This window comes from Lepidochelys kempii, chromosome 2 (assembly GCF_965140285.1).
Source record: "Lepidochelys kempii isolate rLepKem1 chromosome 2, rLepKem1.hap1, whole genome shotgun sequence".
Taxonomy (NCBI): Eukaryota; Metazoa; Chordata; order Testudines; family Cheloniidae; genus Lepidochelys; species Lepidochelys kempii.
In genome coordinates, this window is record NC_136381.1 from 163,118,457 (window position 1) to 163,144,798 (window position 26,342).

General features: G+C 39.9%; 1 protein-coding gene across 6 annotated transcripts in view; it reads right to left on the reverse strand.

Moving 5' to 3' along the window:
- The window catches only part of FHOD3 (formin homology 2 domain containing 3), a 627,020-nt gene that overhangs the window by 17,441 nt on the left and 583,237 nt on the right, over positions 1-26,342 (reverse strand). For all 6 annotated transcript variants that reach the window (XM_073332694.1, XM_073332693.1, XM_073332692.1 and 3 more), the window contains 4 exons: positions 24,309-24,499; positions 22,553-22,745; positions 5,638-5,809; positions 2,985-3,146 (listed from right to left, as the gene is read on the reverse strand). In XM_073332694.1, the coding sequence (XP_073188795.1) occupies positions 2,985-3,146; positions 5,638-5,809; positions 22,553-22,745; positions 24,309-24,499 (718 nt within the window). The remainder of the gene's footprint in view (positions 1-2,984; positions 3,147-5,637; positions 5,810-22,552; positions 22,746-24,308; positions 24,500-26,342) is intronic.

Below are 26,342 nucleotides of genomic sequence, written 5' to 3' on the forward strand. Positions count from 1 at the left end.
CTTTGACATTTTGAGTTAGATTGAACACCAAACACACACCCTCCTCGCTTTCACTCTGAGTGTATGTGTAGGGATGGGTCTTGCCAACCTGTATGGGTCAGAACAACGAACTATTGTGTCTTTTGCTCTTTACACAACAAAGGAACGTAACCCTGCAGCACTAAACCACCTAAAGCTCTAGTTTCCAGTATATTCATGTAGATCTGTGCCACTTTCATAGACTTTTGACTGTTCAGCAGTCAGAGTAGCCTTTCCCATTCTCTTATCTTAAATTCTACATTCATATTGATGGGGTCCTGCTTAGTTCCTTGGGGAGAAAATGCAGGTGCCTTGTTATCTCTTCAGCTCAGTGGTTTTTCAAGCCAAACCATTTTATTCATTCATTATCCAGGTATATCAACTACCACTGAAGTTGTACAGTTCCAGACATTCTCCTTGCTGAAGTGCCGTACGCTAAACTACTGAACTTTACATTTATTTTGAAACTGTCTTTTAGTCGACTTAAAAGGCAAGCTGAGATCTTGAAGACAAAACAAGTGAGAGAGCTGGAATCTATCAGGATAAATTACAATGGAAATCAGTCCCAGCCTAAACATTTACTGAGTCCTTAATCCCTGTTGATGTTTTCACTAAACATAAATGAAAACCAGCCCTATGGAAAATATATAGTATTTTCATTATTATCCCTTTTGCTGTAGCAAGTGCTTTCCTGGAAGAAAGGTGCCTGGCAAAGACATCGAACATATGGCTTTTGTGTGTGTGTGGGGAGAGGATTGCTAACAGAGGGAATAGTTTAGCATGGGGTAAGCCACAAAAATATGCAAACATAAAGGGCATCTGTTTGATATGCATGAGTCACCTACAGCAATCAGCACATATGGAGAACACAAGCGCATGTGGGGCAGCAGGTGGTCGCAGTGGATATGCTGCTGAGAGCTGTGGTGTACTCTGTGACAGAAAGTAAAAGAGACAATCCAGTGTCAGCTCATTTTCTTTGCTGGAAGGTTTGCTCATTCAACCAGAATGCCTAGTTCATTTTTAATTTCTCTGAGGAAGTTGCCGCACGCAAAAATCCCCGTTTTGGCACTTTGGGAAGAGTGAATGTGCTTTTGGCATATGCTAGCTAATAAAAGCCAAGTGCTGTTTGTACAGAATGCTTTCCATCACCAACAAGGTTAACTGAACTAGAACAATGCCACAAAAAGTATGCCTGTTGTGATCTTTCACTCACTGTTGTTGTCTCTTCTTTGTTCTAACTTCCTGGAAATGCTAAAAAATGGATGGAGAGGTGGTCACAAAGCCACAGACAGTGAATATGATTAAAATCTTAAATTTTTACCCTCCTCTGGTATTCACCTTTCCCACGGTAACTGCAATATTCTCCATGCTTGGAATGGGGAATATCGCAAAGACTACTGTAACTTAAACTACTGCATTTAATAAACATCAAAGCCAAACTTCTCAAACTTGGGTGACTACGGCAGCTCTGTGCCACTGGAGGGTTGCATTACGACAGGATTTCCTTTAATTCCCAACGTAAATTAAACCAGCTTTGTGGCTGCTTTGCAGACAAATTTCACTACCATAAGTAGACAGATTTTACTTCCAAGTTTGCAAAAGGACATTGTACCAACAATAAAGAAAAGATGTTTAAAGTTGTGAAATAATACGTTTGACAGTGGCCTTTTATAGTTAAGACACAATGAAGTCAATTACAACAGGGCATATCTTGTATTCTGTATATACATATACAAATAAATTGGTTTTTTTTATTACTTCACAATGCCTGACTGCAAGTTAATTTAGTTTCCATTTGGGTTCTTTAACTGATTGCAATACCCTGTTGATGTGTACTGTGATCACAGAAACATTAAAGCACTTTTACATATTGGACTCCTTTTCCTACTAAAGCATTGTTCAGTTCTCTAGTACATAGACACTCATTGTCTACAGTAGTAACTGTCCAGTAAAAAAAGGTTATTAACCTCTCCATAACTGTTGTTCTTTGAGATGTGTTGCTCATGTCCATTCCCATGTAGGTGTGCGCGCACGCCGCACGCACTGTCGCCAGAAGGTTTTTCCCTCAGTGGTATCTGGTGCCCCCGGAGCTTTGCCTTCATGGTGTTGAAAATAGGAGCCTGCTGACCTCGGGCCCCCTGAATTCCTTACAACTCCGACAGAGGGGTAGGAGGGCAGGTTTAGGAATGGACATGAGCAAAACATCTCAAAGAACAACAGTTACTGAAAGGTTAGTAACCATTTTTTCCTTCGTCGAGTGCTTGTTTATGTCCATTCCCATCTAGGTGATTCCCAAGCAAATGTTGGAGGTGGGTTCAGAGTTAACCAACAAGCTAGCTGGACTGAGGGGGCGCTGGGTCAGCAGGCTCCTATACAGAGTGCCATGAAGAGCTATATAGACTGCTGGAGCTGACCCGACAGATACTACTGAGGGAGAAACCTTCCGGCGGCAGTGCATGTGACAAGCACACACCTACACGGGAATGGACATGAGCATGCACTCGAAGAAGAAGAATAGGTACGGGCTTGTATGCTCAATACCGAGTTTACCAAATATGCAGCAATATTATCTACATATTGGAAGCCAGGTTCAAGCCATGATGCTTTTCTTCACCTGATATTAATTCTGACTTCCATAGAGAATTTTTACCATTATGTTTTATGCTGTTTTGCCTGAGCTAAATATCTAATTCTAAACTTTCCAAATGCTAAGTGTATTTTGAATAATGCTAATAGCCTATCACCAAAAAGTTTAAATGTGAATTTTAAACTGAAACATTTCAGGACAGATCCTCAATGTATAGACTTCAGTGAAATCACTGGAGTTATGTTGATTTACACAAGCTAAGGAGCTGATCCTACATATTTACACACATACACATAAACATACAGATGTGCATATAAAAAGAGACAGATGGACAGACAGCTTTCCTCTCCACTGCAACAAGTTTATCAGCAGTACTCACATGACTTCCTGTTTGCACGTGACCGCTTCCTCTCTCTAGGCACCGCTCGCTGACTTGGCACTTGGGTGGCTGACTTTACAATGCGATCCATGATCTCATCAGCTGCATCATCTGTAGCATTAGGTGAATCATCACCAGCAGCATTCCATGAACCGATACGGCCTGGAATGAATTGGAGTCTTAGAAAAAGAGTACCCCTCACACATCACCTTTGTTTGTAGTTGGATCATTGCAGAATGACAGCAGGCAGCTCAGTGACTGCTGTTTCAAATTTGTTAGAGTAAAAACGTCTACCCATTACAGAAAATTTTAGATAACTCGGAAGCACCAGCTGAGCTATAAGGGAGTTCTGAACTGGCCTTAAACTCATGGCTCTCCTCTAGACAATGCAGCTGGCAGTAGTCTCCCAGAGACTGTCCACCAGCTGGGGATTGCTGGAGTGCAGCATGCTCTCCTCACATCCCGTTTTGCTCCCTATACTGGAGCCAGACCAGATGGAATAGAATCTGACTGTACCAAGTCTGCTTCCATGCTTCTGGCACAAAGGGGATGTAGTGGAGGAAAGAATCTCTTTCAAGATGTTTTTTCCCCCTTTGAAAGGAAGAAATCACCTTTTCATTGCGTGGCTGGATATAGCCCGGCACAAGTGCATGTGCTCTGTTACAAGCAGAAAAGTAAAAGTGGTTGGCAAAATGTTCAGACTGAAAAGCTATATAAGCAATTTTGGTTAAAACTACACACCCACCAGAGAGCCACGTCTCCGAAACCAAAAGATCCAGGAAATTATGGCCCTCCCTGTTGCACAGAGCCCTCCGACAGGCACATCTTTTGGTTTCTCCATTAGATATTATTGTTTGTTTTTCTTAATAATTTGAAGGTTAGTCAGTCAGAAGAATAATGACAATGAGCTTTCCAAAAGAGCTGGCTCAGTAAACACAGTCAGGTTAAAAAACCAGCAATGATGGGACCAATCCTTGGCACTTCGCTGTTGACAGTAAATAGCAGTCTTGAATCGCAGTGTGTCCTGCTGCTTTTTTTCCAGGCTCCTGTCAACAGCAGGTCTATTAGGACAGCGCTCCTAACAGGCTTCTGTCTGGCTCACGCTACCACTGCCTCTGTTATTCTTTAAGCCAACAGGAACTGAATCTTATTACAGGACACACTGCTCACTAGCACTTAACGAATTACGTCAGCTGTTTAGTTTGCTGCAGAGCAGCTTGAGTTGTTTATTTCTTTGTATCTTAGCTACTCGGCCTGCTTTTTAAATTGGGGCTTTTGGAGCCAGGCATCAAAGGTTTAATAAAATACATAGAAAATGTTTTACTAGCAGAGCAGGGTCTAGGCATAGTGGTACCAAAAGAAATCAGTAATGGATAAGATTTCCATATATGAGGGAAAGGAATACCATGAAGAGCAGGCCTTACCACCAAGAATTAATGCCCTGTACTCCAGAACCAGTAATTGATTGATTAATTGATAAACCACAGCTGTAAGAAAAAATGTGAAAGGAAAATGGGTTAATGAGCCCACTATCTGTGAAATGATTCAGCAACAAGGAGGTGGTTTGCTTGCCACTCTTCTTATGAATAGAGATCCCAGCGGATCACATGATGGAGAAGAAATGAAGATATCTCATTGTCAGAGATGAGATACTACTGTTGTACTACTGAACTCCTCTGTCAGAATATTGGGTCTGTGCACTGTAGACTGGGACAACATTTGATTTCCCAGGATTCAGTTTTCAGAACTGAACCGTGCTGACACTTGACAACTGTTGGCTTCAAAGGAAGAAGAAATAGCTGCTAGAGTTGCGAGCACATCCATGGTTACCTATAGAAGGTAGATGACCTGCCACCAATCTGCTCTCTCTTTACCAGCTGGTATCTCCGACCCTAATATGGCACTAAGTGATATCAATGTGTACATTCATCTGGGACTGATACAAGCCTTGGGTGCATGATGCTTTACCCTTAGACTACTAGTGTTCACTGTGGAATAACTGATTCTTCATCTTCCATTTCATTATTTTAAAATTTGTTTTTCCAAAAACAACACTGGGCTTGTACATATGATGTAAACTCATGTGTCCACTACAAACAGCAGTTCTATGCAGTAGGATAAATCAAATAGCAGGGAAATGTTTATACATTTATAATCTCTTTTATTCCTTCAAAAACTTTGCAAATCCTTCTCTTCTTTCCCCACCATTCCTCATAAGCTTTGATGCCCTTTAAGCAACAGTTTGTGGCCTAATGGCTGCTTTCAACTTGCTTGTATTGGAAAAAAATATGTTGACCTCATCTATATTTCATAACAAAAGGTGATCAGAGGAATACAAAATGTGGCTTAAAGGGGAGCCAGGCTCATGCAGGAAGGGGGTGGGGGTGGGGTCAATTTTAAGTGGTTATTATTCCTTATTGCTACTCCCGCTGTCTCAGCTACTGACCACCTGCCTGATCTTAGGCAAACCACTCCAAGGGGTCTGTGCCCCATTTGTAAAATGGGGGGTAACAAAAATTGCTTCTTCTCTTTTGACTATTTAGATTGTCAGCAACCTACTACAGTGGCATGACCTCAACGTCTTACTGTAGTACATACAATAAATAATGACAATGCCCAAAGGGAGTTGAGAAAATAAAAGCACAGCGTTTACCTCTGCTGGCTCTGCTTCGAGTGCGAACACCTAGTGCAGTGGTGGTTTCCCCACTGACGGAGGAGGTCTTCAGCACAGCCTTCATGTTCTCATGCTCTGCTGCTTCTTCAGCATACTGCAGACCCTGTGGCTGGCTCTGAGATGGTGTAGAGTTGCTGGAGAACTTTCCAGACTGCAGAAAGAAAAAGAAATTGTTTAATTGACACGATCTAAGTTGACGAGCAAAGGTGGGTGAGGTAGTATCTTTAACTGGACCAAATTCTGTTGCTGAGAGAGAAACTTTTGAGCCTACCCAGAATTATTCTTCAGGTCTAGGAAAGGTAGGCAGAGTGTCACAGCTAATTATAAGATGGAACAGATAATTTAGCATAAGTTGTTAACACATATTTCAAGGGATCATACAGGATGAAGTGGCCCTTTCACAGTGCTCCAGTCATAAGGAGGAAAGGAAAGTGGAGGGGAAAGGGGGGAAGTAGCAGCTGGAGGGGGTTGTTACTGGGGCTACAGATTGTTGTAATAAACCATCAGTCCAGTGTCTCTATTCAGTCCATGATTTTTAGTGTTTAGCAAAGTTATCAATTTAAGCTCCCAGGCCTGATTTTAAAATCGTTATGCAGGTTTCCTTTGAGGGTGAGGACTGACAGGTCAACTGCAGAGTGAGAGAAGTGTTCATCCACAGGTGATAGGCAGTAGCATAGCTGGGGGTGGGAGAATGGCAGCGGCCGCTCCCGCACCGAGCACAAGTGGCGCCTTTTTAATTACTTGGTGCCTTTAACATTTTTACTGACCTGGCAGTGCTCTGGGTCTTCAACAGCACTTCGGCGTCGGGTCCTTCACTCGCTCCGGTCTCCAGCGGCATTGCGGTGGTGGTGGGGGAGCGGGGGGGTATGTGTTCCTTCAGCGCCGAAGACCGGAGCGAGTGAAGGACCCAACACTGAAGTGCTGCTGAGGACCCGGATCGCCGCCGGGTCAGTACCAGGGGATGGTGCCTTTATTTAATCTCCGCTCCCCCTGTTTTTTCCACCTGGCTACACCACTGGTGATAGGGTGTTTTTGTCTTTTATCATTTTCCTGTGAGCTCATTTGAGAGCACAGTGATTGTCTGGCTTTATCCATATAGTTGATATTGAGGCATTTAATGCACTGGATGAGGTACATTACATGCTGTGATTGGTATATGTGGGACCCATGTATCTTGAAAGGTGTGTTGTGGGGGCTGTTGATCTTTGTAGCAACAGAAATATGTTTTCAGCTCTTGCATCTGTTGTTCTGGCAGGGTCTGGGCCTACTTTGAGTTGGTGTGTCCTGGGCGTGGGGAACTTGCTTCTGATAATGAGTTTGGAGAGATTGGAGGGTTGTTTGAAGGCCAGAAGAAGGGATTCAGGAAAGATTTCCCTCAGGATGGGGTCCCCATGGAGTATGGGTTGTAGTCATTTGATGATACCCCTATGGGTTCCAGTGTGGGGTGATAGGTGACAACTTGGGGTGTGTGGTCAGAGAGGTTCTAATTTCTTTATTGACGTTATTTAGTTCTAAAGAATGAAACTAGTAAAGAAAATATGCCATTTGTTTAAGACCACATATCACACACTGAGCAGTAGACACACAAGCAGAGATCCTTGCCTGTCTGGACTCATTTGTAGTACAGGTAGGCTCAAAAGAGTGGGGCAATATTCACTTCTCTCCAAGAGAACGGACCCTGATAGCTATAAGGACAAGGGAATATCAAGGTGCATATAAAATCCTCAAAAAAACTAGGCATAAGTATGGGCTTTAATCTTCATACCTTTTCCATCAGAGCATAGGGTGTGAAACAAAGACCTGCTGTGTGACCTTGGGTAAGGGCCTGCCGTATGGACTCAAATACCACAGTGATGAGCACACTAGATGAATCAAGTTAGCTAAGTAAGGAGTAGATAAGTTTGTTCTGTAGCCCCAACTACGGGTAACTTGGCAGAGCAGAAGTAGTTTCACTGTCCATGAAAGGAGACATTTTCCTGCTGTCTCTAACCTCCCCCTCTACTCCTGCCCCTGCATATCTACAGATAACAGTTAAGCGGTTCTAATAGCAACTACCTACAGTAAGTTAAAAATATATTAAGAACAACACTGAAAACATGCTGCCAAATAATTTCATGGCTGGAGCACAAAAATTGCAGGCGGCAGTAAGAAGAACAAACAAAACCTTAAACTGATTTTGGAATCTGCCCTTCACTCACCCAATCTGTGTATGATTTCTGTATTACCAAGACAACATTAAGAAACAATTTCTAAATTAGCTGCACACACACAACACAAAGTAATGTGACAGTAGGCTGAGGTTTCATCAGTTACAGAAGAAACCTGTCTAGGATTGAAGCCTCTAAGAACTTCTGCAGAGCAAAACATTTTTAAGGGAGCATGATGTTTTCAGAGGAGGAGCAAGTTATATTTCTATTTCAGCCTATGGATATTAATGTTAAAATGTGCCTCTTACTCTCATGGTTCTTACTGTCAGAAAGAATATTTAAGGTATGTTTTTACTCTGAAAAGTGATTACATAAAAATGATAACTTGTTACTCAACAGATCTGCCCCAGTGTTATATTCAGAGTCATATTTCCAAGCACCAGGGCCTAAAATATTTTTTAAATTTCTCCTCACTCCTGTTAGCCCTGCAGACATAACACAGATATGAGAAAGTGTGCTGAATGTTGCTCCTTCATTTGCACCATAAACAGGATTGTTTTATTAATTTCCTATTATAAGGCCAATTAGTTGCACTCAGGAAAATCCATAGAGCCTTTATTACTGGTGATGATGCTTTAGAAGAAAAGAACCCAGCTTGACTCTGAGAGCCTATGTTGAGTTTGCAGGGCTGGCTGTTAGGAAAACCCCATTGTTTTACCTGTAAACTGAAAATATTTGATCTGGAAATTACTGGGAGAATGATACTATTTAAACAAAATGATTTATCAGATTAGAGCTGTAAGTGAACCAAATAACAAAGCAATAATCCTTACAAAGCACTGAGCTAAATATATTAATTTGAGATGTACTGCTGATGGTGCATGTCTAGAATTTGTTTTAAAAATACCAGTTTGCCTCATTTGGAGGAAGAAAATGTGTAAGTGCTAGAGTCTCACATGTGAAAATAAAGGTTAGAAAAATATTAGTGATAAATGTCTACTGCAGTGCATGCCAGTCTTGGTTTAAAAATAACATTGACAGTAGGTTGAAAAGTTAACAGATACAAAATGTCACAGAAAAAACAAAGGAGACTATCATCACATAACCAATAGTTAGAATACACACATTAGTTAAATATTTTTGCACAAATGTTAATTCAATAGCATGTATTGTTCCATCTAATGGATTCAAATCATCATTCACTTGGTGATTCCTCATGTTCTGTTCCACCCAGACATTAAATTATAATCTTTGGGGAAGAAGAGGTCCCAGATAAGTAGCTTCCTATATATCTTTCATTTTCAAATGTCCATGCTTTGCTTACCCTCAAAGAGTAGCCCCTTGTGCAAATGACTGTCATTATGAAGCACTGGGCATTCAGCCAATCAAATTGCTTGGTTAGTTGAACTGGATGAGTGAGCTATATTTGAACAAAGAATGCATTACACAATGAGATGCTGTCCATAACAATAGACTGTTCCACTGGGAATACAGCAGGTTTGTCAGCTGGTACATTATTTATTCAATTATTTTCAGACTCATGTATTAAGAGGAATTTTAAGAAGTTCATAAACTATTCCATTGTTCAATTCTTTGGGATTCATAGTGCAGATGTTGCAAAATTTTGTTTTGCATCTCTATAGACAGATGTTTGAACTGCTCGTAAAATAATGTTTTGTGACTAGATAGCTCAACATTGATTATCCCATTGTCATGGGAACCTTCATCCAAAGTTTTCCACAGGACACTCAGATTATTGAAGTTTTGCATAGTTAAGGGAATTATTAACTTAATTAATGATTTTGGGACCTGGAGAAAGGAAGTTTCAGATAATTAAGGCTCCAAATCAGGATTTATAGGAGAACACAAACTCATGGTTAAAGCAACTTTAAAAACAGTCTCATGATAGAGCCAAAAAGCCAAGAGAATGAAAGTCACAGTGCACGGTTCCAGTTGAGCTAATGGACTTGAGCATTCCATAATATTTGTGTTAGAATTAGATCTCACAGCACACAGGGGATGTGGAAACGACATGCTCTTTCAAAGAACCATACCTCTACATCCTCCTCTTCATCCGTCTATCGGGGAGATGAAGGACAGGACAGAGAAGGACAAAGAGCAATGTTTAGGAAGTACAGTATGATCAAAGCATGGTATTGTTTAAGCAATGACAAGATGATCTGTAAATAAAGGTAGATAAGAAAATACTTCATATGGCAATCAACTTGCCGCTTCCTTTTAGTAAAGAAAAATTTATGGATGCTGTTATCTTCTGCAGAAAAGGCATTGCATTTACTCATCTGTGCACCCAAATGCATATAAATAGAACTGGCAGTAGAACCAAGGCAAAGTTTTAAGTAGAGTTGCCTGCTGCCTTCTCTCAGACAAATTCCAAAGTAAGGCCATGCCCTATCACCCTTTCATCTTTTTCTTTCCCTCAAATCATAGTGTTATATGACACTATGCATCTTTCTGCTCCAATGGAACCATAAAGCAGCTGTCCCCTGGCTGCATGGAAGGAGGTGGAGGGCTCTCTTGTTGTTCCAAATAATGGAAAGACAGACTGTATGGTTGGCTCTGGCTTCTCTCTCTTAGCCCCTCACTCACCTGCTAGTGAGACAGAAGCTCTCTCTTCCTCTCCCTCTCTGTGATGTTTCTTGGGCACCCACGACTGTGAGTCACCTTGTTACCCCCCATGACTCCAGTGTGAGGGAAACTTGCCCGTTCTTAGCGGGGTGTCAGCTCCCTGACACCACCAGCCTATAAGCCACCCAAGCCCTCTCCTCTGGGCTACATCACACTTTTCTTCACCTTGTAGGTTAACAATAGGTGCACCCTTTGAATTGTACCCCCGTGATATCCAGCCCCTAATGCTGGCTACTCTCAGAAATTCCAGATCCTCTGCCCCCAAAGAAGCAGTGTACCCCAATTTATCAGTTTTACCTTTATGCACCATTCCTGCAAACTACACAGCGCTTGTGAGCACTTAGGATAAAACAAAAGCAGGCTTATTTAAGAAAGAATACAGATGTAATTAGAAATGGGAGAAACTGATGAAACCAAGTGATTACAACACAAAGCAATATCATAAAACTCGAACCTGGGTCTACACTTATCAATAGTTACCTCTCTTATGCAATAAGGCAGATTTCCCCCAAAGTTCAGTCTACTGCAGATCTGGCTGGTTTAATAAAAACCAGGATCCAAGAACCAGGATCATGAAACCCCCCTTGCTCCCCATGAGTTTTCTCAGTGAATGGACACGGAGTGCCTCTCCCTCCTCTGTGTTATACTGAAAACAGCCTTTTGTTTCTATTCACAGATAGGGAGAACCCCGGGCTTGCTGTAAAGTTTCTTTTTTGCCTTTAAGTTTTTTGATTGTTTGTTGTTGCCTCTGATGGTTTCTCACTCAGAGTCTCAGTATTGCATAAAGCCAATTGATTGAGCCTTGCATTGCATCACTGACCAAACAGAGTGGGGTGATAACTCCCCTTTGCCTGAATGGGCCATCACTGAAACACGTTAACTCTTGGTGACTAACTTCTACTCCTGGTCCATAACGCATTCTTTAAATATAGATATCTTATTCCTTAACTATTACTCATACTTACATCTCATAATGATTATGAATCTTGATGAGCTTTCTGTAGATACCGTACACATTACTCTTTATGGATAAATGTGATGTATGAGTTTTGTCAGATCAGAGGTGCAAGATATTTGCAAAGAACAGGGGAACCTATGCTACAGGGGTCTGTGTCACACTCCGCCCAGTTGATCTGTTAGCAATCATTGGCACTCTCTCCTCTTTTCCCATGTTCATAATAGGGAGAAGTACTGGAGGAGAGCCTGGCTACTCCTTCTCCCTATGTAGTGACTGGTTTCTTGGTGGCTCATTTTCTCTACCTTTTGCTTTCATAACAGGGTGGCTTCCGAACCACTGTGTCTTTTTGCTTAGAACTTGGATCTCTTCTGTATCTCTAAAAAATCCAAATGTCTGGAAGTCAGGAAATGCAAAGTTGACATTTGAAAGAAACCTCTAAATGTTGGAAAGTATGAAAAAACAGAGTTAATGCCCTCCCCATACAACCTTAACTCTACCTGTGCGTTCCCATCCACACCCTCCCACCCCCTGCCCCAAAACACGAGACAGATATTAGCCCTCATACTTCAAAATTGACATCTTGACCTGCATAGCCCCAGCTATGCTGGATTAAATTGGACATACAAATGTGTATATCATTCACCACCTATTTGACCAAAGAAACTAGATTCAATTCACTCTCTCTCAGACAAAAACACCACCAATATCACCGTGACTCTTAAGAGATGAAGGATGGTCTTGTGGTTCAACCATAGGACTGACAGTTTGGAGACCTGGAATTTATGCTTGGCTCTGCCAGAGATTTCCTTTTGAAACTTAGGCAAGTCTCTTAATCCATCTGTGGTTTATTTACAATGATGCCTGGTTACCACAATGATGTTGTGAAGCTAAACACACGGACGTTTATAAAGCACTTTGAGATTCTTGGATGCTATATAAGTAGGATAGTCCAACAAAAATTACACTTTATATAAAAGTAAAAGACCTATCCAGCTGCTACCTGACACTTCCTAATTTAGGCCCCAGCTAAACAAAGCACCCAAGCGAGTGCTTAACTTTAAACAGGTTCAAATAAAACACATACTTAAAGTGCTTTGATGGACTGGGGCCCTAACTCCCTGACATTAGGCACTGGAAATCATAGAAACATATTAATCCCTCACCACCCTAGATTGTGTGCTGCAGACATTTAAAACCTAGTGTACTCCTGCATTTAGGCTACACAAACCATGGTGGATGTAGTTTATGAAGTCTGCAGCCACAGTATATGAATTTTAAGATTTCCTTAAATTTGTGGAGTTCAGGTCCATTCACTAGTGTATCAAGTGTTGAACCTGCAAAATTTCAGGAATTTTTTTCATATGTCCATATGAGTCATGGCTCCTGGGTAGACTGCTCCTTCTGAGATCCCTTTCCAGTGACAAGCCCATGCCTCCACTTCTCTTTGGGATGGGACCATGCAGTTCAACCACTCTCCGACTGGGTGTCCAGATTACACCCCTCTGGTTGCCAACCAGGATATCTAGCAAGCTCAATGGGCTTGTTGCCCGCAGGAGTTTTCCTTTGGGAGCCTATATCTGGCATTCCCCTCAAGCCTCTTGGTAGACATGACTTAGCCTGAGTGGCCCCTTTCTCTTCTGCGCCATGCTGTAACCTGTTAGCTACAGACCCTGATTCTCAGGCAGTCTGGCGTCTCCTTGCATCCTTGTCAGTGCTCACTGACACTCTCTGGGAAGCCTCTCCCTTTTCTAGGCCCAGGGTCCTCTCATGGTTTAGTGTCCTCCTTTGATTCTACTCTTAGTGTTGGGAAGATTAAACCTGGATGGAGTCACATTGCCCAATTAACAGCTTCCTCATTGTTCCCTCCAGGACTCTTATCCCTGTTATTGTTTTGCTATTCCTGTTTGGTCCTTTTAACCACCTCTTTGATTTAGCTCCATTGCAAGTAACAGATCACACAAACACTACTCCCCATTCATGAAAAATAATCCAGATATTCCCCAGTTCTCAACACCTATCTCATATGAAGTGTTCTCAGAGTGATAGCATAGGGGGGCATTTATTTATTTTATTAATATTTGTAAAATGCAAACACTGAATTTCCAGGTTTTTAAAAATACACTGTTCCATTAATTCCCCACCCCCTGCAAGTTATTAATATATATTTTCTTATCTTATCTCCAGTTCAGTAATGATTTTTGTCTGGGATTGATACATTTTGTTCCAAAAACATTCATCATTAAATAGGAAAGCCTCATTTGTTTTGGCGCTCATCTAGTTTTCAGCATGCTCTACATGACAAGATTAGCTGCATGAGAGTGCTGAGAAGCACATTAACGTTACTTTTTAAGGGCATGTTTGGTTTAGAGAGTGAGCTGTTTATTTTCCTTTGGGCATAGTGGCACTGAAATGCAGCCAGACATTTTGCAGTGGGACCTCAGCAGGTATGTTCATTTTGTTATTCGCATTATGATAGATTTTTTTTTTTTTTGCAATCCTAGGGAAAACAAATTCCTCTGAAAAACGGCCATGCAGAGTTCTTCGAATAAATAAAAAAGAGAAAACCACAGAAGCATCTTGGAAAGAAAGAGCATATCTGTATATTAATCCATACACAAAATGAAGAGAAAAATAAAAAGAAAGGGGGAAAATGAAGCAAAAATATAAAGTAATCTGTGAGAGGCATTCAAAGGAAGGGAAAGGGGCAGAGGACAATGCTAAGTGCATTTTCCAGAGTAAGAAAGCAATCCAGGCTTTGTGCAGTTTATTTATTATACAAGGGTTAGATTGTGATAGCAGGAGCATTCCAGGCTCAAGAAGACAATTTCCTTCTTGCTCCCCCCTTTGCTCCAGGGAGAAGTGATTGGCTGATGGCTTATACCAGCAGCAGACTACTACCCCTCACCCCACCATGCTTGCTCAGTTCCAGTAGCCAGTGTGTATTGAGAGGGACAGAATCAAAGTTCTGTTCATTCCTCTCCCATCTGCTCTGGGTGGAAGGGAGTAAGCAGTTTGTACAGCATCCATGATCCCTATAGGTCCATACCAAATCTCTGTCGCTGTGTGGATGGGCCAGTCTGGGCCAGAATGCAGCCCTACATTACTAAGGGTAAGAGTTAAAGTAGTAAGTGAATTACTCAAGTCTCCTAGATCAAAGATTAACTAGATGGGAATTTTCCTTCTTTTCTTTCTTCTTTCTTTAATGGTTAAATATATTGCGAAATGTTTTTGAATTGGGAAAATGTTAACAAAAGTAACATTACCAAACAGTACTGGAGGAATGCAGCTAGGATGAACAGCTCCCCTAGCTTTCTTTGTGCATGAGCTCTGGCTTTGAAGGCTGAAAGGATCTCCAGTTCAAATCCTAGGGATTCAACTTTTCTGTCAAGTTCACATGCCATAGCACAATTTCAGGAGACCTTTTTTTAAAAAAAAGTCACTCTCGGATTCGTGCCGGGGCGGGGGGGGGGGATTTTGCCATATTTAAATATTATTTCTATTAAATAGAGGTTTTGGAATAGAAATTCTAAGGAACTGTACAAAAGACAGCTACATAATTCTGGGGGACAGGTACTTTTCAATGTTATTAAAAATAATTGAAAAGCTCAGACTCAAATGTATAACTGCATTTCTTTCCTATCTTTCCTGCTTATTTTTCAGTGAATTGTATTGTTTCTGAAAGTGTGTGACTGATATCACTAGATAAAGGCAGACATAGGGTTATTTCTACACTGCAATCAAGGGTGAGAACAAGGGTGATTGTAGCACGTGTCGACCTACCCAAGATAGAGTTATTCTAGCTAGTGCGAGTATTAATAGCAGCAAAGTGAAGCTATGGAAGCACAGACTTCCACACAGATTGTACAAGCCCACCTGGGATCCTGGATACATGTATGGGTGGCTAGTCCATGTTCAAGTCCATGCTGCCGCAGCTTCACTGCTGTTGGTAGCTGAGCTAGCTAGATTAAAGCCACCTCGGGTGTGTCTACACACGTTGTAACCCAGATGCAGTGTAGTGATTGCAGTGCAGTGTTGCAGACACTAGGCAACCTCCCCCTGTAACTGTGACCATGCGCCATTCTTCCATTTTTATTCTTTTCCCATCTAAGAAACATCTGTTGGGAATTACATTAACAATACCAAACTCATTTCACTATGAGTGACCTAGAGAAGTCAGGAGCAAAGGTCTGTAGAAATGAAAGGCTATTACAAAAATTGGGAGTCTGTTTCTCAGACCTAAAGCCCCTTCCATGTGAATAACGCCACTGAAGTGTATAGGAGTTCTGCATCCAAAAAGGTCAGCAGGATTTACCCTCTGCCCTTCAAGACTGATTTTGGTTGAGTGGGTTTAAAAAATAAAGGGATATGTATTTTCTTTTCTAGAATCGGAAAGGTTACCTTTTCTTGGGATTCATGTAGACCACAGTGATAGGATGCGGGATTCGATCCTGGGAAGATTTGAGGGTTGTGGTGGCTATTCAGCTGAACACGAGTTCCCAGTGTGACACTGTAGCCAAAAGAACGATTGCAATCCTGGGATGCATAAACAGTATAATCTCGAGTGGAACAAGAGTGGTTATTTTACCTCTATATTTGGCATTGATATTACTGTTGCTGGAATACAGTGTCCAGGCCTCACGACCACAATTCAAGAAGGATATTGATAAACTGGAGAGGGTTCAAAGAAAATCCACGAGAATGATTAAAGGATTAGAAAACATGCCTTATAGTGATAGACTCAAAAAGCTCAATCTATTTAGAGAAGGTTAAGGGGATAAGGATATAGACTTGATTACAGTCTATAGGAACAAATATTTAATAATGAGCTCTTCAATCTAGCAGAGAAAGATTCAACACAATCCAACGGATGGAAGCTGAATCTAGACAAATTCAGATGGGAAATAAGGCATAAATTAACAATGAACGTAATTAACCATTGGAACAATTTACCAAGGGTCATGATGGATACTCCATCACTGACAGTTTTTATCCATGATGACTCCAAGATATATTTTTTGAGTGGTAACAGCTAATTTAGAACCTATCATTATATATATGTAGCTGGCATTATTTTTTCCAATGTGCATTACTGTGCACTTCTCAATGTTGAATTTCATCTGCCATTTTGTTGCCCAGTCAGCTAGTTTTGTGAAACCCCCTATAACTCTTCACAGACATCTTTGGACTTAACTGTTTTGAATAACTTTGTATCATCTGGAAAATTTGAAATGAATATTCCGTTACCAGGTGTATATTTACTATGCATAGCAGGCATATCTTTTCACTTCCATGCATAGAAATATAAACTAATCAGAAAATCTAAAGTTAGCAATAAAGCAAAGACAAAACCCCCTCCCCCTACCATAACTGCTCTATTTCATTATTCTCCCCATGCAATTGCCTGCCAGCATGCTGAATTACAGTCTTGTTTTTTGAGTAGAACTGGCCTTGGAGATGTTAGGTATCTCTCTGTTTATATGGGGCAATGGGGAGAGCAGGTGTTAGAAGGAAGCTGTAGCAAGTCTTCTGATGTGACTGTGGCTCTGATTTTACCATGTGCTACACCTGAGTGGGGGAAAATAAAAGCAACATTACTTGACTATATTTAAATGGATAACTCCTATACATGTAGATCACAGAAAGTCCTTGATTCACCCACATAAGCAATCTCCTTAAACAGAGGAGTATGTGTCGTGCTAGTGAGGAGCCAGTGGTTGTGGTACATGTTGGTACCAATGACACAGGGAAAGGCAGGAGAGAGGTCCTGGAGGCCAAATTTAGGTTGCTAGGTAGGAAATTGAAGTCTAGGACCTCCCTGGTGGCATTCTCTGAAATGCTTCCAGTTCCACGCACAGGGCCAGGTAGACAGGCAGAACTGTGGGGTCTCAGTACGTTGATGAGATGATGGTGTACGGAGGAGGGTTTAGATTTATTAGGAACTGGGGAACCTTTTGGAAAAGGGGGAGTCTATACAGGAAGGATGGGCTCCACCTAAACCAAAATGGAACCAGACTGCCTGAACTTAAAGTTAAAAAAGTCGTAGAACAGTTTTTAAACTAAGGTCTGGGGGAAAGCTGAAAGGTACGGAGGAGCACGTGGTTCGGACAGAGACATCCCTTAGGGGTGGATCTATTAATGAAGATTCTCTGTGTCCTAGTAAGGAGGAAAGGATGGAAGATGATAAAACATGGGTAGAACCTGATGAAAAACAGTCAAATGAAAAAGAGTCCCATTCAATTACATCTTGTAATGGCAAACAGCTAAAAAGTAACAATTTTTTAAAGTCCTTATATACAAATGCTAGAAGTCTAAATAATAAGATGGGTGAACTTGAGTGCCTTATATTAAGGGAGGATATTGATATAATAGGCATCACAGAAACCTCTTGGAATGTGGATAATCAATGGGACATAGTAATACCAGGGTACAAAATATATCGGAAGGATAGAAAAGGTCATGCTGGTGGGGGAGTGGCACTATATGTGAAAGAAAGTGTGGAGTTAAATGAAGTAAAAATCTTAAATGAACCCAACTGTACCATAAAAGTAATTCCATGCTTGAATAATAAGAATATAGTAGTAGGGATATAGTACCAACCACCTGACCAGGAGGGTAATAGTGACTGAAATGCTCAGGGAGATTAGAGAGGCTATAAAAATAAAAAAACTCAGTAATAATGGGGGATTTCATCTATCCCCATATTGACTGTGTACGTGTCACCTCAGGACTGAATGTAGAGATAAAGTTTCCAAACACCTTAAATGACTGCTTCTTGGAGCGGTGCATCCTGAAACTCACAAGAGGATAGGCAATACTTGATTTAGTCCTAAGAGGAGGACAGGATCTGGTTCAAGAGGTGAATATAGTTGAACCGCTTGGTAATAGTGCCCATAATATAATTAAATTTAACATCCTGGGGGGGAGGAGGGTGGGGAACACACCACAGCAGCCAACCATGATTGCATTTAATTTCGGAAAAAGGAATTTCACAAAAATGAGGAAGTTAGTTAAACAAATTAAAAGATACAGTCCCAAAAGCGAAATCCCTGCAAGCTGCATGGAAACTTTTTAAAGACACCATAATAGAGGCTCAACTTAAATGTATACCCCAAATTAAAAAACATAGTAAGAGAACCAAAAAAAAAATGCCACTAAGGCTAAACAACAAAGTAAAAGAAGCCGTGAGAAGCAAAAAGGCATCCTTTAAAAAGTGGAAGGTAAATCCTAGTGAGGAAAATAGAAAGGCGCATAAACTCTGGCAAATGAAGTGTAAAAATATAATTAGGCAGGCCAAAAAAGAATTTGAAGAACAGCTAGCCAAAGACTCAAAAAGTAATAGCAATTTTTTTTAAAGTACATCAGAAGCAGGAAGCCTGCTAAACAACAGGCGGGGCCACTGGACGATTGAGATGCTAAAGGAGCACTCTAGGATGATAAGGCCACCATGGAGAAACTAAATGAATTCTTTGCATCAGTCTTCACAGCTGAGGACGTGAGGGTGATTGCCAAACCTGAGATATTCTTTTTAAGTGACAAATCTGAGGAACTGGCCTAGATTGAGGTGTCATTAGAGGAGGTTTTAGAACAAATTGATAAAATAAACAGTAAAAAGTCACAAGGACCTGATGGTATTCACCCAAGGGTTCTGAAAGAACTCGAATGTGAAATTGCAGAACTACTAACTGTGGTATGTAATCTATCATTTAAGTCAGCTTCTGTACCGGATGACTAGAGGATAGCTAATATGATACCAATTTTTAAAAAAAGGCTCCAGAGGCAATCCCAGCAATTACAGGCCAGTAAGCCAAACTTCAGTACCAGGCAAACTGGCTGAAACTATAGTAAAGACCAGAATTATCAAACACGTAGATGAACATGATTTGTTGCGGAAGAGTCAACATGGTTTTTCTAAAGGGAAATCATGCCTCACGAATCTGTTAGAATTCTTTGAGAGGGTTAACGAGCATGTGGACAAGGGTGATCCGGTGGATATAGTGTACTTAGATTTTTAGAAAGCCTTTGATAAGGTCCCTCATCAAAGATTCTTAAGCAAAGTAAACTGTCATGGGATAAGAGGGAAGGTCCTTTCATGGATCAATGACTGGTTAAAAGATAGGAAACAAAGGGTAGAAATAAATGGTCAGTTTTCAGAACAGAGAGCGGTAATTAGTGGTGTCCCTAGGGGTTTGTACTGGGACCAGTCCTATTCAACATATTCATAAATGATCTGGAAAGAGGGGTTAACGGTGAGGTGGCAAAATTTGGAGACGATACAAAACTACTCAAGATAGTTAAGTGCAAAGCAAACTACGAAGAGTTACAAAACTGGGTGACTGGGCAACAAAAGGGCAGATGAAATTCAATGTTTATAAATGCAAAGGAATGCACATTGGAAAACATAATCCCAACTACACATATAAAATGATTGGGTCTAAATAAGTTGTTACCACTCAAGAAAGACATCTTGGAGTCATCATGGATAAAAACTGTCAGCGATGGAGTATCCATCATGACCCTTGGTAAATTGTTCCAATGGTTAATTATGTTCATTGTTAATTTATGCCTTATTTTCCATCTGAATTTGTCTAGATTCAGCTTCCATCCATTGGATTGTGTTGAATCTTTCTCCACTAGATTGAAGAGCCCATTATTAAATATTTGTTCCCAGTGTAGGGACCTATAGACTCATTTAACAGGGATTTAGAAATTACTAATAAAAATGTGATTCATTTGATAAACATTGTGAGTTGGGATTAATATTTGTTTAGAATGGGTGGTTGTTGCTTTTACAACTCAAGAAATAGATCTACCACTCAAGAAAGAGATCTTGGAGTCACTGTGGATAGTTCTCTGGGGGTATCATAGAGGTCTATAAAATCATGACTGGTGTGGGGAAAGTGAATAAGGAAGTGCTATTTACTCCTTCTCATAACACAAGAACTAAGGGTCACCAAATGAAATTAATAGGCAACAGGTTTAAAACAAACAAAAGGAAGTCTTTTTTCACACAGCACACAGTCAGTCTGTGGAGCTCTTTGCCAGAGGATGTTGTGAATGCCAAGACTATAACAGGGTTCAAAAAGAACTGGATAAGCTCATGGAGGATAGGTTCATCAATGGCTATTAGCCAGGATGGCCAGGGATGGTGTCCGTAGCCTCTGTTTGCCAGAAGCTGGGAATGGGCGACGGGATGGATCACTTGATGATTACCTATTCTGTTCATTCCCTCTGAAGCATGTGGCATTGGCCACCGGTGGAAGACAGGATACTGGACTAGATGGATCTTTGGTCTGACCCAGTATGGCTGTTCTTATGTTCTTAGAGGTTCCACAAGGAGAATTTTAGAGAATGCTCTTCACTCCGTTAGGCTTTCTCAGCTCATAGGATCAGCATATAATTGTGAATTAATGCTAAGCATATATCCTACAATTCAGACAAGGAGGATATTTGTAGCTGGGATACTATTGCTCAGATGATACTCAGTTTCTCCCAAATACAAATACCATTCTGGTCTGATTCTTCTTCTTCTTCCCTGTCCTATAACAAGCCCTTCTGGGGAAGGCCCAATCACTCTCTCTCCTGTTTTCACATCTTCAGGAAATGGCCCATCTCCCTGGCTCAGATGTTCAGTGACTGGCCACTGGCCTGTACCTACATCCTGTTTTACTGTGATAGGGTCAGCATGCAGGCCCACTTCCTCTCTCCATCTCCCTGGATATTTCTTCTGGTGAGAAGAAGCTCCTTCATTCCTGTTGCTGCCACTTATTCTGGTCCTTTAATACACAAATGCTCCATCGTATACTGGTGTAACAGGAACCCCTCCCCTCTTGCCATTATCTGAACTGGTGAAAAGCACTGATGCTACTTGGAAAATTAAATGTTTAATTTGCTAATCCCTTTGGGTAGTGTCACATTTTAACTCCTTCAGAATGTTACAGAGAAATTAGGGCGCAATGCAAATATAAAACTTCAGTTCCCTAATACTAGACCTGAAATTTTGCATGTCTATCTTAAACCCTTTGCAAAGAACCAGAGCCCTTCCTTTACCTGGGACTAGTCCAAAAGGAAAATCTTTTGAGATAATAATGTGGCTCTAAAATTTTCTCCCAGATGAGGCAGATTTCCAAAATTTGAAAGGTTATTGCCAGGAAAGATCTACAAATGATTGTGAGTCAACGACTTAAATACAATCCCAATATGGGTCTGATGCATTTTTTTTCTTTACCTAACTTGTCTGAGCTGTTGGCCATAAAACTGTAATCAGCTTTGGGTTTTTCATGCCAAAGGCAGGATAGGGGTAGCTTCATATGCGATGAACCACTCATGTTTAATCGAAACTCCAGATTTGGATTTTGAGACAGCTGGAAACTTTTATTAAGTACTGGCACTTCTTAAAACTTTATTTGGACTGAGTGAAACTGCATCAATTTAAAAGAAGATAAAAAAAATCAGAGGATCTTTAAAGATCAAGAGAAAGTTCATCTTATTTTTACCAAAGTAGCCTGAACATAGCGAAATTTATCAGGTAACAACTAAAGAGAATCTAAATTAGTAATCTGTAATAAAACCTGAAAGAGGCTGCACTTGACACTCATGTAATATTTTTTTATCTAATGAAGAAAATAGATACTATACATATAAAACACTATAATATTTAAATTTGCAAGTCAGGACTTTCCCAAATGGGAACCTCACATTACACACCTAAATCCATATATAGGCACCTAAATATGTGGTCAGTAATTTGATGTATGGAATGATTTGGCAGCCTAACTTTAGGGTTGTGTTATTTATATTCTTGGCCATATTTTTCAGTAAGGTGTCCTCAATTCCTACTCTATTCTTTGTTGAAAACAGACATTGTGCATGAATTTGTCCATGCAACACATGGAAGATTTTCTTTATGAACACTTAGTCTTCTTTTGTCCAAATCCGGAAGCTGCTACGAATCCAGAAGCTTTTATAGTCAATGACAAAGAAAAACATAATACTGATTTAACAAAGAACAAAGGGTACATTATTCATAGTGGAGGGAATCCTTAAAGGAAGGTTAGTGAATGAAGCATAACATCTAAAGTATGGCATTCACTAAAAAGAAAGCTTCACAAATACTTGCCACAGTGGATTTGATTTTGCCACTTACATCTGTGATCATTTTCCCCCTGGTCTTGTTTCTTTCCCTGTGGTTGGCGCGTTTCTGCTTCTGCTGCAAAACTCGTTCCCTGGTGGTGCGATACTCTAAAGCAAATTCACTAATAATTTTGCAGAACTTATTGATGTTGACTTCACGGATTGCATAAGGAGGATGACCCATAAATAACAAAAATGCATGGAACCTAAAAACAAAATGAATTAATGACAGCTTTTAAAAATGAAAAAAAAACATTCAAAAACTTTAGATTTCTAGTAAAATAGATTCCAATTGATCCATTTATTGTCTTCCGAGCTCTCATCTCTTTTTTTTCACGCTGTGGAATTTTCATGGATGCCTTAAACATCACTGGCATGGTTTATAATTAAAAACATAATGCAAATAAATGGCTAGCCTATGATAACTTCATCCCAACCCATTTTCCCATGCTGATATTAGAGATAAGATGTGTATGAAACTCCATTAATTTTATTTTACTAATTTGGCAAGTGAATGAACAATTTCATTGCAGATATTGAAAAAACTATTATGTTTTAATTCCATTTGTTTGTATTAAGCAACTTCAAAGAGGCTGTTAAGATGTTGGGGAAAGTCTAGACAAGAAGAATGAAGATTTACAGGCTAGCAACACAGGAAGAGAAGCATTTGTAGTTCAAAAAGAAAACCATAAAATGTTGTAACATCCAAATACTTACAGTCTGGGGTGCTTTGAGTTCACAACTTTACTGTTGATTCAGTATTACTCACAGCTTTTTGTATTATTTGCAGCTTTGCTGCCGCTTCTGTACCACATTATTCACAATGGACTACTGAATATATAGATCTTTGTGAATCTATTTTTTATCTATTGCGTCTATGCCAATTAAAACACTCATTACAATGGAAATGAAACATGTGACTGAATAAGGTATCCTGGAGAGGCTTAGAATAGTAGTTACATTAGGTAATTTAAAGTAAAGAAAACACTGTTCAGCTTATTTTCAAATCCAAAACAATATATGTGATAAACCCAGTAGGAAACTCATACGTTCCTGCTTTCACTACTACTCAGCTATATTTGGGGTACTACTTATTTAGAAGGTGGAATAGAATTCATGAATGAGAAAACAGATGGGCTGGACTAACATCCCAGAGCTGTACATTCACACATTTGGGCCTGTTTGAACTCTCTTTGGTAATTCTGTGTACAAATATACATTATTTCCCCATCTGGAAAATGGGAATAATGATACCATTCTCCTTTGTAAAGCAATTTGAGAACTATGGATGAAAAGCACGACATAAGAGATAGGTATTATTAATTATTATTATTAATTATTATTATTGGGCATATTTAAATCATCTGTGTGAGTTTATGAATCTGGAAATATACTAGCAATGGCACTTGCATATATATGAGCATTAGCAGATTGTACAAGATACGTATAGTACTAGCTCCAGATACAGAACTTGTTACTCTGTCTTTACTATGACAAACATATCATTAAAGACACAAGGAAATTGCCTGAGAAGGATTTCAGGATTTCACCACAGTGTGTAGTGATATGTAAGAAAATAATTGTCAGTCGTCGTTTTTCTCAGCAGAAATACAATATTCAGCTGAAGTTAGGAAATATCTGGAACAAATGAACATCTGTTATAAAGACCTCACAACAGATATGTAGGTAAACATACTTCTTGGAACGTGGTTTGAAGCACATTGAAATAAGTAATTGAGGTTGTTCCCATCAGTGCCCTAATGCTGTACCTGTTAATTATTCTTCTGTGAACAATCTTCAGAATTATGATTCTTTCTGCACAGTCTTTAAGGAACTCAGACATTTTTTGCTTCAGCGTTGGTTTCATTTCATGCTTTGCTATAGCCTTAAGGTGATCCCATGATGCTTTGCACCTTTTCTCCATCTGACATAAATTGTCCTGAAGTTGCTCAAAGTCAACCTAAAAACAAGTGAAGACATCAGTCACTTTGATCTCAAACACCATAGCAGTAACCTTGGGTATCTGAACTGTTTCATCTTTATACAATAAGGAGGTGGGGAGGGAGATGTAGCTTCAGTGACACTGCTATATACATTAATACGATATTAACACTTGTCCGTGTCTCTACCCTCAGTGTAAGTATGTGAAAAGTTAGTCAGAGAAATTCCGAAACAAAAAGAAATGTAACTATGTGTGGTTGCCATATAGATGTAACATCTAAAGAAAGGATAATATCTTCATTTTCTGCTACATTTGTATAAAATGTTTTAGTAGATTCTCTTCTTTGCAGTCAACTGCACTAGGGACGATCAGAAAATGTGTGCATGCACCAAGGCAGCAAAAGGGTTTTTTCTTCTCTCTTTCTCACTACCACCTTACAGTATTTTAATGCGTCTGCCAATCACTACAGTGTCCAGATGCCAATGTTTCCCCTTGGGTATGTCCCTACCCCATGCACTGTCTTGTTGAAAGACTATATTGTATTCCAAATGGTCAGTTCATGTGCCAGAACTTCAAGTTTTATTCAGAGGAAGTGTTATCTAGTGATCTCAATACAAACTTGCATCTCTTGATACACAGTATGACACTGTTAGCTTATAACACAATCTTTCTAATAGCTTTGAAAGTCTGTGTCAACACAGTTAAAATAAATTATTACATCCTCAGTAACACTTATCAGGAGGGAAGCCAATAAATTCCATAAGAAGGTGAAACAGAGGTTCTCTCTTATTCATCAACCAAAAAAGGTGTTCAAATTGCAGTGGTCTACGCAAGCCATTCTGGATATGTTTATAAAAACAGGGCAGTATGCATGAACTATCCAGCCGCAGTACAGCACATACACAAAGCAAATGGAAACAGTAGAAGTCTCCAACATGGTCTCCTTAACTTCCCAAGGAAGAATAAATTTATTTTCAAACAACAGCTCAAAGTAGAGATGAGCTTAAGCCATAAAATACAGATTTAGACTCAGATTCCAAACATGCCAGAGTTTGGGTCTGGTATTTTTGGCCCATATCTTATTGCAAAACAAAAAACAGTTCTGTATAAGGGGTTTCTTCCTGCTCATAGGATCTGAAGAAACTGTAGCTTAGTAAATGTTATTTTCAAAGGTTTCTAACTGAATATATTCCTATGCAGTGCAGCTATTCATTTATTAATTTTAATTGCTTTTGTGGTAAGAAAACTATAGTCCTACAACAGTACATGCAATGTTATTAAAAAAACTTAGTAATATAAAATTTATCATATATATAATAGGAAATTAATATCGTTATTAATTGTTCATTGTTGGTAACATGTCCATAACCAAAATTATAATGCTGACCAAGTACATACGTAACAAGACATTTTAAATGACTGAAGGTGATATAAGCACATACGGATAAAAGGTGAAATACTAGCCCCATTGAAATCAATGGGAGTTTTGCCTTTGACTCCAGTGGAGCCGGGATTACATCCAAGGTCTTTATGCCTGAATTGCTCCAATCCACCTCCCAAAGCCATAGCACAATCTCATGAGGCTTAGTGATTTCTGATTTGTACAACTGTTACATATTTCGTATGTTCTGCCAGGTTATTTCACAGTTATGTGGGCTGTGCAAATTAATTTTATCTTATAGCTTTTATATTTTACCATTACTGGTTTAAATCCAAAATCAGCCTGAACTGGAATCAGAACTCTTGTGAATTCGCGGAAAGTTCAGGTAAATCCAAACACTGAAACTCAGACACATCTCTGTAAGATGGACCTGAACCAGCGTACTGAAAGCCAGGTCTCTAATTGTGGCCATAATGCTGA